The sequence below is a fragment of the Lithobates pipiens genome, unplaced genomic scaffold (genome assembly GCF_037356315.1).
Source record: "Lithobates pipiens isolate NorthernLeopardFrog02 unplaced genomic scaffold, aLitPip1_a1.2 Scaffold_22, whole genome shotgun sequence".
NCBI lineage: Eukaryota > Metazoa > Chordata > Amphibia > Anura > Ranidae > Lithobates > Lithobates pipiens.
The window spans coordinates 177,033,421-177,052,037 of record NW_027507784.1 but is presented as its reverse complement, the minus strand read 5'-3'; the positions used below and the strand labels follow the sequence as shown (position 1 = coordinate 177,052,037).

At 44.3% G+C, this 18,617-nt stretch overlaps 1 protein-coding gene across 1 annotated transcript in view; it reads right to left on the bottom strand.

Moving 5' to 3' along the window:
• COL3A1 (collagen type III alpha 1 chain) overlaps window positions 1-18,617 on the bottom strand; it is a 119,373-nt gene that overhangs the window by 30,039 nt on the left and 70,717 nt on the right. The window contains exons 16-22 of the mRNA XM_077448668.1: window positions 16,825-16,923; window positions 16,696-16,740; window positions 15,306-15,404; window positions 12,125-12,178; window positions 11,939-12,046; window positions 9,399-9,452; window positions 9,210-9,308 (exon numbers count right to left, since the gene is read on the bottom strand). Coding sequence (XP_077304794.1) covers window positions 9,210-9,308; window positions 9,399-9,452; window positions 11,939-12,046; window positions 12,125-12,178; window positions 15,306-15,404; window positions 16,696-16,740; window positions 16,825-16,923 — 558 coding nt within the window. The remainder of the gene's footprint in view (window positions 1-9,209; window positions 9,309-9,398; window positions 9,453-11,938; window positions 12,047-12,124; window positions 12,179-15,305; window positions 15,405-16,695; window positions 16,741-16,824; window positions 16,924-18,617) is intronic.

Here is an 18,617-nt window from a genome sequence, read left to right as displayed (position 1 = left end):
TATACACCACCCTACATATTACAGACCTCTACATACAGTCCTACACATCTCCCTACCTATTACTGACCTCTATACACCGCCCTACCTATTTCTGACCTCTATATATCACCCTACCTATTACCGACTTCTATACACTGCCCTGCATGAGGGCCTGAAACTAGTAGAGGCAAGTTACTCCGCAGTATCAGGCATTCTGCTTTCATGAAATACATCTGCATAAGACTTTTGGGGGGTGACCAATTACTCTCCAATTACGAAAAATTGTGGATGAGATGCATGAGTTGCCTACTGAAGTTACCTTTTAAGGTAGGGTAAGTTTATATTTTTTCAGTGACATTAGTTGTAGTATACATTTTTCTAAGTTACACCCATAACATCCTTACTATGTAGTTAGGCCTTGCTGGTTAATTTCTTTAAAAAAAAAGTGATCTTTGATCTCTTTCTTGTTCTTCAGGTAGATCTCCACCTCTCAAAGGTTGCCTAACCTTGATCTAGATGTCAAGGGTGCAGTGATTTGCTTATTTTTTTTTTTTTTTTTCCATAAAAGATTTTATTGAAAAAAAATGCAAGACATACAACTGTGCAAGTCAGAAAAACATCATAAACACAAAGTGCTGTCACGACCCTATCTACTCGTAATACAGATAACGCTATTACACTTTTACATTGGTCGTGACTAATAGGACAGTGCTATACAGAGGCACAACTTGTTAGCAGACACATAACTAATGGGAACCAATCATTTAAAGAGGCGTACTCAAGTCGTGCCAGGTAGTGTTGGGCCTGAGTACCTAGCCCGCAGGACTGGCATCCTCCGGTCCCGCTAGGATGTGTGGGGTAACGTAGTTCCCGGCACTCGTGACCGAGTGGGAGAGCAAACGACTGCTTTGTTGCAGTCCTATAGAATAGAATGTTCAATGTCTGACTGGGAGAATGTGGGGGGGTAAAGGATTGAGGGGAGGGGGGTAAAGGGACAGAGAGAGTAAGGGTATAGGGGAAGGCAGAGGAAAAAGGGGCGGGTAGGTGTCCCCCCCAGCCCCCGCCGACCAAGCGCCTCCCTGGTTTATACATGTAGTGGGAAGAATGTCTTGTATTGGTCTGTGGTTTGGAAATGTTTCCAACATGCCCAGATGATCGAGAATTTCTGTAGTCGATCTTGAGTGGTGTATATCAGCTCTTCCATCTCCTCTATCTTAGCGACTCTGGTCAGCCATTCCCTAATGGAGGGAATGTCGGTAGATCGCCAGTGTGTTGGAATACACAGCCTGGCCGCGTTAACCATATGCATGGCTAACGATTTAAGATAGGTCCGTTTGGGTAGAGTCGTAAGGTGGAGGAGATATTGCGCGGGGTTATAGTCTAAGGTGTAGGTGGTAACTCGTGCGATAATGGAGTGGACTTCCTGCCAGAAGGGTTGTATCAAGGGGCATTCCCACCATATATGAATCATTGAACCTATCGCTGTCTGGCATCTCCAGCATGTGTTGGGAGTCGTAGGGGAAAATTTGTGTAGTCTAGCAGGGGTCCTGTACCATTTGGTGGCGATCTTGTACCCATTTTCTTGGATAGCCACGTTCATCGAGCCTTTATGGACGTAAGTAAATATGTCCTCCCATTGTTCGTTGGTAAGGTGGACCTGCAGATCCTTTTCCCAAGAGCTGCGCGAGGGAGTCCTTAGTGCCTGGTCCGACTCATCATGCAGAAGTACATATATGCTCGATATTAAGTGTCGCAAAGGGGTGGTACTCGTGCAAAGGCGCTCAAATGGGAGAAGTTGTCTGGACCACGTGGTCGATGGCTGCACTGAGGCGAGGAAGTGACTTAGTTGTCTGTACGTCCAGAATGGGAAGCTTTGGGTCGGGGAGAGTGCCACTAGGTTTTCATAGGAGCGAGGTCTATTTTTGTGAAAGCAGTGGTGTGCTAAAACCTCCGCGTGAGGCCACTCTCTGCTTAAAAATGTAGTGCCTTCTCCCGGGCTGAACTCCGGGTTGTTGCGTAAGGGTGTCATGGGTCCTGGTCGCGAGGAGATTTTGTATACACGTAAAGCTAGGTTGAAGGCCACCAGAGTAGGAAAGATAAAGGGGTGTATCTTAATAGCCTGGTTCCAATGGGTCGGGGCAATCCAGGGGAGGGAGTGGAGCACTCTGTCAGTAAAATACTGTTCCAGAGCAAGCCATGCCTTTCTGTCCTTGTGGATCCGCCAGTCAACCACTCGGGTTAGGTGGCAGGCTAAATAATATTTGGAAAGGTCAGGGAGGCCAATCCCCCCCCCTGTTTTAACCCGAGTTAGGCGGGAGTATTTGATACGCGGGATCGAGTTCTTCCAGATAAACTGAGTACAGGACTTTTTATACATTGCAAAAAAGGAAGGAGGGAGGTGAATCGGGATGGTTTGCATCAGGTATAAGAGCCGGGGGAGGATCATCATCTTTATCAGTGCCGCCCTGCCGAACCAGGAGACATTTAAATTGGCCCAATCTGCTAGTTCCGTTTGGATTTTGGAAAGCGCGGGTAGAAAATTTTGTTTATATAGGTCAGAAGTTTTCTTTGTGATGTGGATACCCAGATAAGGGATGCTATCCATCTGCCATCTAAAAGGGAAGGAGTCTTGACAGTGAATAGCTTCTTGCGGGGGAAGTGAGACATTTAGGGCGTATGATTTTGAGTAATTAATCTTTAAGTTTGACAATTCACCGAACTGTTTCAAATCACTGAGGAGATTAGGCAAGGATGTGCGTGGGGACTGCAGTGACAGTAAAATATCATCCGCATAAGCTGCTACCTTGAACTCTCTATCGCCCACCACACAACCTTTTATATCAGGGTTGGCTCTCAGTCTGTTGAGTAGAGGTTCAAGTGTCAGGACAAAGATTAAGGGCGACAGGGGGCAGCCCTGTCGCGTCCCGTTGCTGATGGAGAAGGCGCCCGACAGGAGGCCGTTGACTTTCACTTTGGCAGAAGGATTCGCATACAAGGCATCAATATGAGTGCACATACGTGGTAGGAGTCCAACTCCCTTCAGTACTGCCCGCATATAGTCCCAAGCCACCCTGTCGAACGCCTTCTCCGCATCAAGGGACAAAAAGAACCCGTGGGATAGGGTGGAGGTAAACCAGTGGTGTAGGTTCAGTGTACGGATGGTATTATCCCTAGCCTCCCTGCCGGGGATGAAGCCTACCTGGTCCGTAGAAATGAGGCCAGGAATGAGGGGGAGTAGTCTATTGGTGAGCATCTTTGCATAGAGTTTAATGTCTACATTAAGTAGCAAAATGGGCCTGTAGTTGGATACCTGCGTTGGGTCCTTGCCGGATTTGGGAATGACTGTTATGTGTGCCTCCAGCATACGGCCTGGAGGGGTGTTGGGGTCTGCTAGAGTGTTAAGTGCCCGCAAGAGGGGGGGCGTCAGTTCGTCTGTGAAGGTTTTGTAGTATATAAGAGGTAAGCCATCCGGGCCCGGGCTTTTACCCACTTTCATTTGTTTAATTGCTAATAAAAGTTCCTCTGAAGAGAGAGGGAGTTCTAAGGCTTGCGCCTGTTGAGGCGTGATCGATTTCGGGCAGTATTGGGAAAGGAAGTCTGCGATTTTGTCACTACGGTCCCCTATAGTATGCGTCTCTGTCCTGTCTCTCTGCAAATTGTACAATTTAGAGTAAAAGAGTTCAAATTGTTTGGCAATGTCCGTGCTTTTAGCGAACACATTGCCCTTGCTGTCCCGTATCTGGTGTATAGTTGTCTGGGATTTGGCTGCCTGGACCGTGCGGGCCAGTAGTCTCCCGCTTTTATTTCCATGTTCGTAGAAATTTTTTTGACCTAGGACGTATCGTCTCCTGGTGCGTTTCCCCAACTCATCTAGAAGCGTGGAGCGGGTTTGGATGAGGTCCTGGAGTGTCAGTAGGGAGGTGGTCCGCTTGTGCGCTCTCTCAAGTTTTTGGACTTGTGCAATAAGGGAGTTAATCCGTTCCTGACTCCTCCTTTTCGAGGCGGTTGCAAGCGATATAAGTACCCCCCTGAGGACACATTTGTGGGCTTCCCAGAGGGTAAGAGGCGATATGTCAGGGGATAGGTTTTCTTTAAAGTAGAGTTGAATTCGGGAACGTATTTGTTGGAGAGTCGCCGGGTCTTTCAAGAGGGAGGGGTTCAGTCTCCACATCTTGGACTTGGGAGTCGTGTCCGCGAAAGTGAGAGTCATCGTAATGGGATGGTGATCCGATAGAAACATCGGTTCTATAGATGCTTGGGAGAGGTAGGTCAGGTCACGTTGAGATAAGAAAAAGTAATCCAGCCTGGAGTACTTTTGGTGCGGTGCGGAGAAAAAAGTATAGTCCTTAACAGTGGGGAATAAGGTTCGCCAGGAATCGTGTAAGGTCAGGGATTGGAGTTGCAATTTAATTTGGCGTAGCGCACGGTAGGGTAGGGATGACGTCCCAGTGGAGGAGTCTAGAAGGGGATTCATTGGGGTGTTAAAGTCCCCCCCCAGTATAACTACGCCCTCCTGAAAGGACGCTAACTCGTCGCAGATCGTTCTGAGGAAGGATAGCTGACGTTCGTTGGGGCAGTAAATATTAGCCAGCGTAATTGGCTTAGATGCATATATACCCTTAATAAAGAGAAATCTCCCCCCCGGATCCACTTTGGACTCTTTAAGTTGAAAATCAGCGTGTTTGGCAATAAGGATCGAAACCCCTTTTGTTTTGGCATCGGAGTTGGTGGAGTGCAGCGACCTGTTGTAAATGTGATTAGCTAGTTTGGGTACAGCATCAGTACGGAAGTGGGTTTCCTGCAAGAATAGAAAGTGAGCCCTATGTTTTGTCAAAGCAGTTAGAACCTGAGACCTCTTCTCTGGGAGGTTTAAACCTTTAACATTTAGCGATAGGCATTTTAGAGTTAGTTGCTTTTGCATTGTCAGAGAGGATAGTATGCTAAACCAGGGAATAAAAGCCTATGAGTTAACAACGTCAAGGAGCCAGCCAGCCGGCAGACCACCTACAGGTCCGACCGACCTAGCAGCAGGCTCGTATGGCGCACGGGTGGTCGGCGGAACAGCCGGCAGATCGGCAGGGGGGGGCACCCCCGCCCCGAAAGAAGAAGAGGGGTGAGAGGCGGGCAGACAGAAGGGGGGGCGTAGGGGAGGTTGAAGAGAAAAAAGAGGGGGGGTGGGGGGGGGGCTGGGTGGGGTGGGAATAGATAGTGTATGACAGGTCCAATAGGGCACAGACAAAGTCTGTGGACAGAACTACCGGAGGTGGACGTGGAGGTTTCCTGTCCACCTAGAAAGAAAACTGGGCCGGGATGTCAGCTAGGGCCCGTGGGGGCAGCTGTAGGGTGGACGTAAACCCTAGGGGGAGCGAACGCTCCAACATCGGAGAGGGCGATCTGTGATCATGAGCCAGTACTGAGTGGGGGCACAAAAATCCAAATCGGTTTCCTGGTGAGGGTATGGGGCTGACCGAAAGGCGGCCTTAATGTGTCGGGTACAACCTCCCCGAGGAACCAATAAGCTGTTAAAACAATGAACTGGGTAGAACAACTGAACAGTATAAACCCTTGCATAAGATAACATAATCGAAAAACCAAAGGGAAAGCCAGACACAGTGCTCTGCGACACACAGACAGCATACAGTAAATTCTGCTTATAGCATCGATACTACGGATTAGCAATTTAGTACATCATTAGTGTATCAAAACGAATAGTCAGGGGTGCTAAGGGACCTGGTGAGCGCTCCGGACTCATGTGCTTGAAAAAGCCAAGACGTAAGGTCAACTAGTAATCTGCTGCTATAGGAACAAACGGTATGCTGTTCTGCAGAGCCTAGCATCCACTATATATGATACATCATACCCCTGAGCTGCTTGGAGGGGGCCGGGGCCCCCACCGGGGGGGGGGGGCGGTTACGCTCGGCCTCCCCAAATGGCGCATGGAGCGCGAAGAAGGGAGAAAAAAAAAAAAACCCAGGGAGGCCACCCCCCGACGGCCGGGGCCCCGGTCCCCCCCACCTGTCAGCCCTCCATGTGCAGTGCATATCCCCATTCAGGCAGAAATATGGAACCAAAAACATCAGAAGTCACACAAAAAAAAAAAAAAAAAAGGGGGGGGGGCATGGGGGGAGGACAGAGTCCAGGCTCCCCTTCCCCCCGGAGGATCCTTAGAAAATGTCATAGCGAGCGTCCGTGGGTGGGAGAAAAAAAAAAAAAAAAAAGGGGGGGGGCTCCAAAGGGTATGAGTGTCCTGGCCAAGATGTAGTAGGGGTGAGAAAAGTACCTGACTCCACGTTGACAATGGGTTTGTAGTACCTTGAGAGAGTTCCAGAAGTACACCAGGTCCCTGCGGCCTCTTGGCGGCGATGAAGGCTGAATTCCTGTGAGGGGAAACTAGAGAACGGACAAGAAAAAGAGGCAGAAAAAAAAAAAAAAAAAAAAAAGAAAAAAGAAAACCAAAAGTATATCAAAGATGACCGAGTTAGGCTAGTCTGTGTGTGCGCAGAGCGATCTGCCTCTGCACCGTCTTAAGCCAGAGGATGGTTCCGTCACGGGGTGGCCGCCGGACCCGGGCTGCGGAGTGACGAGTCTCTGCGAGAGGGCCTCTCTCCAGGTGACATGGGTTCGAGTCTGCGGCGCCTGGAGCGGTGTCTTTGCGCCTTAGGCGATGCGTCGTGCGAGACTGGCTTCCAAGGCTCTGTAGGAAAGTAGAAGGAGTACCATTCAGGCAGATCCACTGGAGGCAGGTCCAGCTGCTCACAGAAGGAGGGCAGGTCCTCAGGCGTCCGAAGTAGTGCGGTGCGACCTCTAGCCGACGCTGAGAGACAGAAAGGGAATTTCCAGCGATATGGGATGTTGCGAGTGCGGAGCACTTCCAGCAGGGGGCGCAGGCTGCGCCTGTTCTGTAAGGTAATCTGTGACAGGTCCTGAAAGAGTTTTATCTCAGCGCCGTTGAATAGTATGCGCCCTCTGTCTCTAGCTTTTCTGAGAATTTCTTCCTTGAGGGGGAAATTCACAATGCAGCAAACAATGTCTCTGGGAGGTTCCGAATCCCGAGGAGGGGGTCTTAATGCCCGATGTAGTCGTTCCATTTCAATGGGAGAGTCTGCGGGCCGGTCAAGTAGATCATTAAAAATAGAGCAGACCGTTTGAGGTAGATCGTTCTGGTCTATCCCCTCCGGGACTCCCCTCACCCGTACGTTGTGCCTGCGTCCCCTGTTGTCGAGGTCTTCTACTTGTCTGTGTAGCTCGAACATGTGTGGCAGGTGCAAGTCATAGGTTTTCTGAACCTGCTTGATCGCTGTGGCCTGCATCCGGGAGGTCTCCTCCACCTCAGAAAGCCGGTTGGTCATTTCGTGAAAATCCGCTTTCAGGTCGGAGATCGCCTCTGTGAAAGTGCGCTTCAGGTCTAGGGCCACCTTTTGGAGGTCTCTTTGGATGTCCAGGAGACTGGGGTGTGGGGTACCGGGTCCAAAGTCATCCCCGTCCATGGTCGGGTTTAGGGGGCCACTGAGTGAGGCCGGGGATGCGGCTCGTGAGGCTTGGGACGCCTGCGCCACTTCGTGATGCGTTGTTTGGCGTGTGCGAAACAGCTCCGGGATATTGCCAGAGGCTTGGGTACCCGGGTCTCTGTGGGTGCGGGGTGTGGAGGAGCTCTTGGTGGATCTGCCCATGTTAGTGAGGATTTACTGAAGTCCCCTGATGTGCGCCTGTTCGCCCTCCGGATGCTGGAGCTGGCCCTTTACATGACCATTGTGGGGCCCCCTAGGGTCACTTCCCCTCTTGGGATGTCAGCGTGGTCTGGAGGGGGTAGACTCTGGCTCTGGAGGAACGCGGGGCCTACTGGGGGGTTAGGGTGTACCAATATGGCCGCCTCCTACCTCCACTCCTGGAGCTTGGATGTTGCGTGGGTGAGGCCGGATGCCTCCAGGCACCCTCTGTCTTCTGCCCAGCGGTCTTGAGGATCTCTGCTGGGGCTGGGAGGGCCTCCGTTTCCGCTGTCCGCGGCGGCACTCGGGTGTGGAGGATCCTAGGGCCTCGTAGGCCGCAAGATGGCGGCAGGGCCTCGTGGGTGACACCGACTTCAGGCCTGGCTTCGGAGGTAGCTTCGGGTCCCCGCAGCGGCCGGGGATGTCGCCGCCTGCGCTCCGACAGCTAGGTGGGGTGCGTAGGAGCAGACACGCTCGCCGCCCACGGCGGTAATTCAGTCCGGAGGATCCCTGGCTTGTGTAGGCCGCAAGATGGCGGCCGTAGCCTCGCGGATGGCGCCGGCTTCGGGTCGCAAAGCAAGAGATGCCGGCTGCCGCTGTGATCCAAAACGGCCCGAAGGGGAGCCGCTGATGATCCGGGCGCTGGTAGCGGGGTCTTGGGGTAGATATCCGATGCCCCGGAGTAGGATGGAGCTCGATTCGGCGGAGGTCAGCGGAGCTCAGGCTCGAAGCGTCCGTCCTCCTTCACGACCGGCCACGCCCCCTCGATTTGCTTATTTTTTACTCTGCTTTTATATTTTTTGTACAGGCATACCCCACTTTTAAGTACACAATGGTGTTTATTTATATCAGGCTCACTTCTGCATAGAAACCAATGAGCTTCCAGGTTTTATTACCAAAGCTTAATTGAACAAGCTGGGGTTAGAAGCTCATTGTGTTCTATGCAGAAGTGAGCCTGATTTGCGCTTTCCAGCTTTAGTAAATAAACCCCATTGCATACTTAAAAGTGGGGTACGCCTGTACAAATAAAATTAGTTTTTTTTCATAAATCATTCACCGCCATTATCATTGTGGCTGTAAAAAAGTCCCAGGGGAGACATTTCTTCTTTTTGTTCACCCCTGATCTAGGTGGTAGGCAGCAAACCACCAGGAAGTTGAATGAATTGTCTTCCAATTAACATAACATTTTCAAAGGTAGGTCGATTTTACATTGACAGGCGTCCATAATGACCATGCAGTTTTACATTCAATGACAAAAGTAATAATTTACAGATTCTAATTAGGTATGTCCCTAAGCTTTTCAACCTAAGCAGTAAAAGTAGTTCTGTCTGCATAAGAATAAACCCCCATTAGTGTTTATATTATTTCCTTACATCTAAAATCACAATATATATATATATATATATATATATATATATATATATATATATACTTACACATATATGTAATTATGCAAATATAAATGCTACTCTAATATATAATAAATGCAAATTATGATTATAAATACATAGAATACATATTTACCCTCATTCCTGGTGGTCCAGGGATTCCATCTCTTCCAGATTCCCCAGGGCTTCCCCTTGGCCCAGCGGTTCCTGGAGCTCCACGTTCTCCAGCAGGTCCCTATTAAAACACACATGGTTATAATGGCTTAAAAGCTATAATAGAATTTCATGATTAAAATAATAGCCCAAGAAGGTTCTATTTAAATACCTTTTCACCTGGAACTCCATTGCTGCCTGGGGGACCTCGGAAACCTGGTGTACCCTAAAATGTCACAAAAAAATGTGTATATTGAACATTAATTTCAAAGCTTTGCATAAAAATAAAATGTGCTTTTCTTATCATTTTTAAGTTGATTAGTTTGGTTCCTTCTTCAAGAGATTTTTTTTTTACTTTCCTGTAGTATATGTGCATATGTGTATTGTTATGTGTATGAACGTCTTCAACAACAATGTTACACTATGTGAATTTATAACATTTATTTAACATTTTCTAAATTATTTCATTTTGAGTTTTGAAGCAAGAGGCAGATTTCAAAACCATTCAAACTATTTCTGTTTGTCAGCAATGTACATTAACAGACTCACAAATAAAATACAGCAAAATATGTCCAAGAGTTATCACATAGTAGCATGCACTATAGAGGTATTTTTCTGAATACTAAAATCCTAAAAAATACAAAACAAGCCCTAGGAACTCTAATGAGTAACCTAATAGTCCTTTAAACCTGTAGTGCAGATTCCAGATTTTCTGCATCCAGCATTGGCAGACCCACGACACACCCTACAGTGCAATTTAGATGAACTATTGATATATGATTGCTGGTATTGTCATTACAATTTTTACTAGGAAAAAAATGTAGGTGATGCTAGAATATATTACTGTGATAGTATACATTTGACCTGCCTTTAAAGGTTAATGTTGGGGTGTAAACTCAAACAAAGTTTAGAGATCAGGTTCAAGTATTGGGTGGGCTGATAGATTAGACTAAAGTTCAAGGTTAGGTTTAGAGGTTACAATATAATTAAAGTGATTGTAAAGCTTCAATTTTTTTTTTAAATAACAAACATGTAATACTTACCTCCACTGTGCAGTTCATTTTGCACAGAGTGGCCCCAATCATCCTTTTCTGGGGTCTCCTGGCAGCGCTGGTAGCTCCTCCCTGCATCGTATAACCCCCTGGGAGAAGCACTCTCCTGGGGGGTTACCTTTTGCACACGCTCCCGAGTCCAGCATTTGTGACAAAAGATGCAGAATTCCGGACTCGGCCCTGCACCCCAGCACCGCCTCATTGGATTTGATTGACAGCAGTGGGAGCCAATGGCTGCGCTGCTATCAATCTATCCAATCAAGAGCTGAGAATCCCGGGCAGAGGAAGAGCGCATCCTAACCCTGGGAAATTCCAGGTCTCAGGTGAGTAAAATGGGGGGGCTGGGGGCTGGTTACTAGAAGTTTTTTCACCTTAATGTATAGAATGCCTTAAGGTGAAAAAACACGAGGGTTTACCACCCCTTTAAGGATCAAAAATTACTTTTATTGTTTTTCAGGTGCAAAAAATACAATCAATTTAATCTGGGCCAAAACCGAGTGTGCTAACATTTCTGGCAACAAAACCTCCAATGCAAAAAACAGCCAAGTCAGTTTTTAAAACCTAGAAAAATGTATCTTGTTTGGGGAGTCCTGGGTCAAATCTAAAGTGTTTCTAAAGCCAAAAAAATTTATATATTGCAGTTTACCAGTCCTTATATGTTGTGGCTGCAATCATTTCCTTTTTTTCCTTCTTCACCTAGGGTGACAACTCTGACCCACTACTTCACATATAAAGTAGCAGCGTTGTAGGAGGGGCCTTATAGTTCATAAAACATAACTTTTAAACCTGATAACATAGTTTCAGGATTTCAGTTAAAGCAGAGTTCCAACCAAAAGTGGAAATTCTGCTTTAAGCAATCCTCGCCCCCTTACATGCCATATGTGGCATGTCATTTTTTTGGAGGTGGAGTGGTTACCTTGTTTTAAGAGGGACTTCCCATTCCACTTCCTGCTTCCATCTTTTGGCCGCCTAGGCGACTCCTCCCTCTCTGCAATCTTATGGGACACGTCACAGGTCCCAGAAGATTGCTTGGCCACTAGCAGAGCGCAGCACGACTCGCTCATGCGCAGTGCAAGCCCAGCCATGCAGCTGAAAGCTGTCATGGCCAGGTGCCCACAGACAGTTGCTATGAAGGCACTACAGAGAGGAGAAGGAGAGGCGCGAGGCTCCATGCACCCACATCACTGGACCGTGGGACGGCTGAGTGTCTGTTTATAAAAAGTCAACAGCTACACTTTTTGTAGCTGCTAACTTTTAATACACTAAAAAACAAATGGAACTCGGCTTTCAATAAATATCTATCAGGATCAATAGGTATTCTTCTATACTTGCAGAACATGTATTTAGTCTGGAACAGAAAACAAATGGAGCCACCATATATAAGCTAAGGTAAAAATCCCTTGCATAGTGAAAAGACTATTTGCATTTAGTTTTTGTTCTTGGGATTATATATATTTTAACTGTGCACAGTGTGGTGCCTGAGATCATCCTATAGTGCTAGCCTATTAAGTTTAGGACCCGCAAGGAGTTCTTTCTTTCTGCTTATGTTAGAAATTGATATGTTGCATTTGTAAATATGGTAAGTTATAAAGCTGCATACATTGTATGGTCTAATTATATAGCGCACATTAAAATATGAAATTTGTGTGTTACAACTTACTCTTTCTCCTGGTGTTCCTGGTAGACCATTAGTGCCTGGTTCACCATTTGTTCCCTTTTTGCCTTCTTCTCCAGCAGCTCCAGGTGGACCTGGAGCTCCAGATTCCCCCTAAAAAAAATAAAAGATTTAATTAGGAACACAAAAGTTATGGTAGTGAGATAGCAATTGACACAGACTCATACTTACACGTTCGCCTCTTGGACCAGTCTCTCCTTTTCCGCCGTCTTTGCCATTTTCTCCCTAAAACAATAACAAGACAACAAATTAACAAATGTTGCTCTAGAGAATATACAGTATAAATATTGCTAATTATATATATATATATATATATATATATATACATACACAGTACAAATTAATTCTCTTTGACAGTTGTCACCCAAGCAAGTGTTCTCATTGGAGGTTCTGATCACCTTCTGCTCTGTTGACAACTGTAAAAATTTGGCTTTCCCATTCTCTTCTGTCTCAGTGACAATGGTCACTGAAGAAAGAGATGGTTAATCTAATCTACCCATCAAGGACATAGGCAGCAATAAAAGAGAATGAAAAATATATATTAAATCACTTGCGCAAAGAATAGATGAATAAATACAAAATTAAAAAATGTATGATAAATACTGGGTCGCTGCTGCTCTAAAAATAATATAGTAAGTTGATTATTGTAAATAAAAGCTGCACTTACCCTTTCACTATGAAAGGGAAAATGTATCAATAAAGTGCAATCAATACAAATAAAGAGCATATATATATATTAAAGTATAAATAAACCATGAGCCTGCATTAAGTCCATCAAAGATGTCTCAAAAAGTGACTGTGCAGCTTCTTAAATCCTTGTAAAAATGCCTTCAAAAAGTACATTCATGCATCCACAACTGTTCTACAACAATTCACCATCTGTGTCCCCACCAGGGTATGCATTCACTTGTCAATATAGAATGAGTATATACTGAGGTAGTGATTTGAAGCCTGATTGACCTACCTTAGTTGGGAGTGCATACCCTGGTGGGGGCACAGATGGTGAATTGGTGTGGAGCAGTTGTGGATGCACAAATGCACTTTTTGAAGGCATTTTCACAAGGATTTAAGAAGCTGTCACTTTTTGGGACTTTACATCTTTGATGGACTTTATGCACTTTCATGATTTATTTGTACTTTAATGTATATATGCTCTTTATTTGTACTCTTACTCTGTACACTTTATTGACACATTTGCACTTTTATTGAAAGGGTAAGCGCAGCTCTTGTTTACAATAAAAAACATAACAGGTTCTAGCTGGTAACAACTATACCCTGTTTTTAGTAACAATTGCAAACCACAATAAATGTTTATGTACACATTTGCCAGTGTAACATGCTCCGGTGTCTAACATTTGTCAGTCTAAAATTCTCAAGAAAATATTTGTTTAAGCAGACTCAAATAGATTTTTTTGGTTTGTTATAGGCTAACTTCTGATGTAATCCCTGCTATATATTGGATGTCCATATGTTTGGGCTTCTGTAGATGCAACATGGCAGAAGTATCTTGAAGTGGAGGTGGGGCTTTCAAATATTTTTCAAATGAATGTGAGTAAGATCTATGTTTTATTTAAAGAGGAAGTAAACCCTGATGAGTTTACTTCCTCTTTCATTCCCTGCAAAGGTAAAGCATAACGGACTACTATGCATCGCATAGTAGTCCATTATGTGTCACTTACCTGACACAGGAGCCAGCGATGTCACCGCTGTCCCCTGTAGTCCGACGCATCCATCTTCTCGGTGGGTCTCGCTGCTCCGACACTGTCATTCGGCGAAGCCGTGATGACATCACTCCCGCGCATGCGCACGGGAGCCGTCACGCGCGGCATATCGCCATTGATGGTGCCACGCTCAGTGCACCTGTGCGACGCTGTCTACGGCGCATGCGCCGTAGACAGCGGTGCCTGTCTTTCAGCAAATATCTCCTAAACCGTGTAGGTTTAGGAGATATTTCTTGGACCTACAGGTAAGCCTTAATCTAGGCTTACCTGTAGGTCAAAGTGTGTTGTAAGGGTTTACAACCACTTTAATGCCCAACTGCAGGAACTAAAAATAAAAAAAACTACAGTGGGTCTCCAGCCCTACAAGGGTTAAATTGCCATTACCTCTAGGGTATTATATACAAGGTGCAATACTCACCTTATTCCTAACTCCAGCAGGCTCCAGCCCTCTTCTCTACCCAGTTTGTGAGTGGTCCTTTGCCATCCTCACATACAGTGCAGGGTTATTGGCCCTGCATTGTACCTGATGACATCATTATGGGACCATGGCATGGAGCGTCTTATAGAAGATGCTTCAGGGGAATGGTTGCAGAGATGGAAGGAGCCTGCCAGAGTGAGAAGTAAGGTAAGTATAGCAGCTTTCTTTTTCCTGATCCCTTAGACCTAAGGAGCATTTAACTCTTACAATGTGGGAGGGAGCGCCACTGTATTTTTTATTTTTTTATTTCCACAGTTGAGCTTTAAGTGTTAGTTTTAATTAGTAAGTTGGAGTTCTATATTGGATACGTTATCCAACCATACATGGGTCGAATTCCGAATAAATTTTCTTTAGAAAATCTGAAATTTAGTGCCTTTTGTGATCCAATGGTGTCACTATTGATTTAGAAATTCGACCAACGAAACTTTCAAGTTCACCTCATGCTGCTACAGAAAAAAATCCTGCACGATTCTCCCATCAGTGATTAAAAATTCATTTATTTTTCCAAAAATGCCCAACATGCCGATCACTGAAATCCAATGGCGCCATGAAAATCTGCCTGTGCTGCAGCCCACTATCGGTGCGAAATTCTAAAGAAAATTCTTAGTTACAGTTTTCGTAAGAAAATTCTTTTGGAATTTGACCCATGTATGGCCTGCTTTAGGGGCCTATTTTTAAAGCAAAGGATATGACATTCAACAAACATTCACAGCAGGTGACTTCTCCAGGAGCAAGTGCTGCAGATTACAGTGATTAATTTACCACCAATAAATGTTTGATGAAAGATGCTTTAAAGCATGCCGATAGAGCAATCGGCTTCATTTCCTGGGATATTCTAATAAGTCTCCTTCTTATTATGATACATTTACACAGCATTATTGGAATGCTTTCTACTGAATTTCTTATCAAAACTTTATCAGACTTTGTTGATGATTACAATTTAATTATTCACCTTTAGCAAGTAAATATCTTTAGTAGGTGTGTAACTTTGGTGCAAAATTAAAATTCAATCATATCATCAAAAATACATATTAGCTTTCTGGAAAGAGAATCTAAGAAAACAATGCACAAGTCTTAAAATATATTCTTAAAGTTCTGTATAAAACTACAATGTTACTGATAATTTATAGTATTCGCTATTTGCAGTACTTACTGAAGGACCTCTTAAACCAGGTGCTCCATTAGTACCAGGGGGACCTGGTTGACCACGAGCACCACCCAAACCAGGAGCACCGGGAAGACCAGCAGGACCCTTTAAATATAAAGTCAATAAGTCAATCAATTACATCTTAACAGGTCTATCAATTTATATTGTTGGGTCCCTTAATAATAATTCACTATTCTTCTTAAGTGCCCATTCATACTACTACACTGTTATAATGTGAACGGTGGCACACTGTCCCTTCATTAGGGCACCTTGGTGCCATTCATTTTAAATGGCATTACAGTATACCTCCATAGCAATGCAGTTTGCTACAATATCAGCACTGCTTTGCCTCTTTGTGTGTTGGAGTGCATTACAGCGAAACGTGCCTCAATGCACTAAAATGTGGGCACTGTAATGCATGGAGTTCAGGTGTGAATGTGCATCAGAGATAACTATATGGCTTAGATCTATGACATATGAGTTAACAATTAACACTATGCATACTATATATTATGTCAATAATAAATAAAGTTATTGCCTTGAAACCCAGTGAGGTTAAATTTATAATGAGAATACAATGAAGCTGTTGTTCACATCACTTCTCTATTTTCTTTATTTCCTTACACATAATTAGAATATTGAAGAATAAATATCCTCATTGGGTGGAATGAAGATTGCACTCCTTTTTTTTATCAACTTTAATGTATACATTGTGCACGTGAATTTCTTCTTGTTTGACAAAATGCTAATCTCTTATTTTTTTGCTATTTTTGATATGGCAAAAATGTTCTAAAATACATACTATGCATATTTTACAATTCTTTACAAAACTGGAATAAATAAACACACACAGGAATTTTTCTCCCCTGAATGTCATTGCACCAGGGGAGGAAAAAGAAGCTTAAAAAATTCACCTAAAGCCACATTTTGCATGTGTGTTTATGCATCTTTGCGCATTTGGCAATAATGCATTATATTGGCTAGATTATTAATTTATTCTGGCCAATGGAATGCATTAAATCCCAAATGCACCTAAACACAGCTCATGTTCATGCGTGCTTATACGCATTTGCTGTATTTTCTGCCCAATCACTCTATTTCTAAACGTGCAAGTGATAGGGTTTATGCCTCTAAATGCTCCAGCCTCTAAATGCCTGTAAATGCCTATGTTTAAAATCAAATTATACTTTGTTTCAAATTCCTTATACTAACAGCTTTTAAACATGTTTAAACATGTTGACATGAATAACCTTACATGTTGACATGAATAACCTTACAGATTTTAGTACAAATATTAAAAATAAGTGATGTGATGTTTTGTTCAGACTAATGGGACTGACAGGCAGTCACCCCTTAAAATTGCATCGCTTTTTAATTAAGATATAATGACACTTACGATTTCACCTTTACCGCCAGGATTTCCATCTCTGCCAGGAGGACCCTAAAATATAGAATAAATGCATTAGTGTATAACTTATTATACCAAACTAAGTTACATTAATATTTTAATTTAAAAGTTGCTTACAGCAGGGCCTGTTAAACCAGATGGGCCTTGGGGTCCTATTTCACCTCTAGATCCTGGAGCACCATCAGAACCACGAGAACCAGGAGATCCAGCTTCACCCTGCAAGATGACATAAAGGGGAATTTCAAATCAGGGTAATTCTGAGGCTAAAGAATAGCCCTGGCATATGAAGCACATAAGACCACTGACTAAACATTTTTAACACTAGTATTCCAATAGTGAAAATGTACTGTAGCTACTGTAATTTTGAAATGGATTAAGTGACCCTGGGTATAGAAAAGGTATATGCTACTGGGGATACATTTAAACTGGCTGACCAGCAACCCCCAGATGCTCACAAGCTCAGCCCATAAAGTCACAGACACACCAACCCTTCTAGAAAAGGGCAGATGACAGAATGGCAGACCGCACCTCAGACAAAACAGAGCTATGAGTAAGTAAAACATATGTAAGCATGGTTGGGATTTTCTTAAATTTAGTTTTTTCAAAATATTCCTATAATCATAAAAGGAAATCAGAATAATTTTTCCCATGTTAAGTTTAAAGAATAAGCTCACCTTCAGGAACATGTTACATGTTCCACCTATTTTTAGGGTGGAACATAAAACATGTTCCCACTCCTGCAGTTCTCCCATCAACTTCCCCCTGTGACAGCGGGCTGGGGATCCTCTCCCTGCCCCCACTGTCACAATTTGAAAAGGGCGCAGCTGTCTGGGGCTCCACCCACATGGCCACGTCTTTCATTCACAGAGTTCTGGGAATGAATAGACTACAAGAACCTGTAACCTTTCCGGCTGGCGGCTTGTAGTACTCAATGAATTACAAGGATGCTGGGGAGCATCCTTGTAGTTCATTGATTCTTCCTGGACTGAAGTAACTGCCTGTATCTGAGGTACGCTACAGCTACAGTGACAGCCTGCAGGAGTCTAATCGCGGGTACAATGCTTTACAGGCTCCTAAGAAAACAAAAAAATAAATAAAACATTTTTTACCACCAAAAAATGTGTATTTCTTTTTTTTTTTTTTTTAAAGGTGAACATATCCTTTAAAGAGCAGGTGTGCAAAAATAATTTAAACCCATCTGAACTTTTAGTTAAAAAACAGCTAAATACATTCCGGGTGAATCAAAATGAAAGATGTGCAAAGTCTTTTCCTTAGAAAAAAGAAACAGCCTGGGCAGAAAGGCCTGTCCCGTGCAATCATGCTTTAGAGAAGGGCCCTTGCTCTCTGTTTGAAGAAAGCATTTACTCTGCAGAGGTCTGACATGTCCCCATGCTGAGTCAAAGCTAGAGCTCTCCAATCAGCAGGAAACATGGTTTTCACTGATTGCAAAGGTCTGACACAGCAGGGGGTGTATTGGACCCCTGCAGATAAACCACTACTTCCACACAGAAAACAATGCTCCCACTGTGCCCTGTGAGCAGGGGACAGGCTTTTTAGACTGTAGCTGCCTTAAAATAAAAATAAACTGTAGAACTTTGCACACCTTTTGTTTTGATGTATTTATTCTGTTGGGCTTTAAAAAAAAATATATTTTATTCTTGTAAAAAATAATATAAACAGTAAATAACTACATAAAAAAATGAATCTGGTGGTTTAGAGGGAAACACTTCTGTCTTCCAAGAACTAGGGTCCCTGGTTTGAAATGTTAGGCCCCTTTCATGTGATTGGCCCGCTCGGATCCGCCTTTCCATTTTTCAGGAAGATCCAAATAGACCACCCATTGACTTTTATGGGCAGGCGGATGTCAGCGAAGATGTGTCCACTGACACCAGCCTGCCATCCGATCTGAC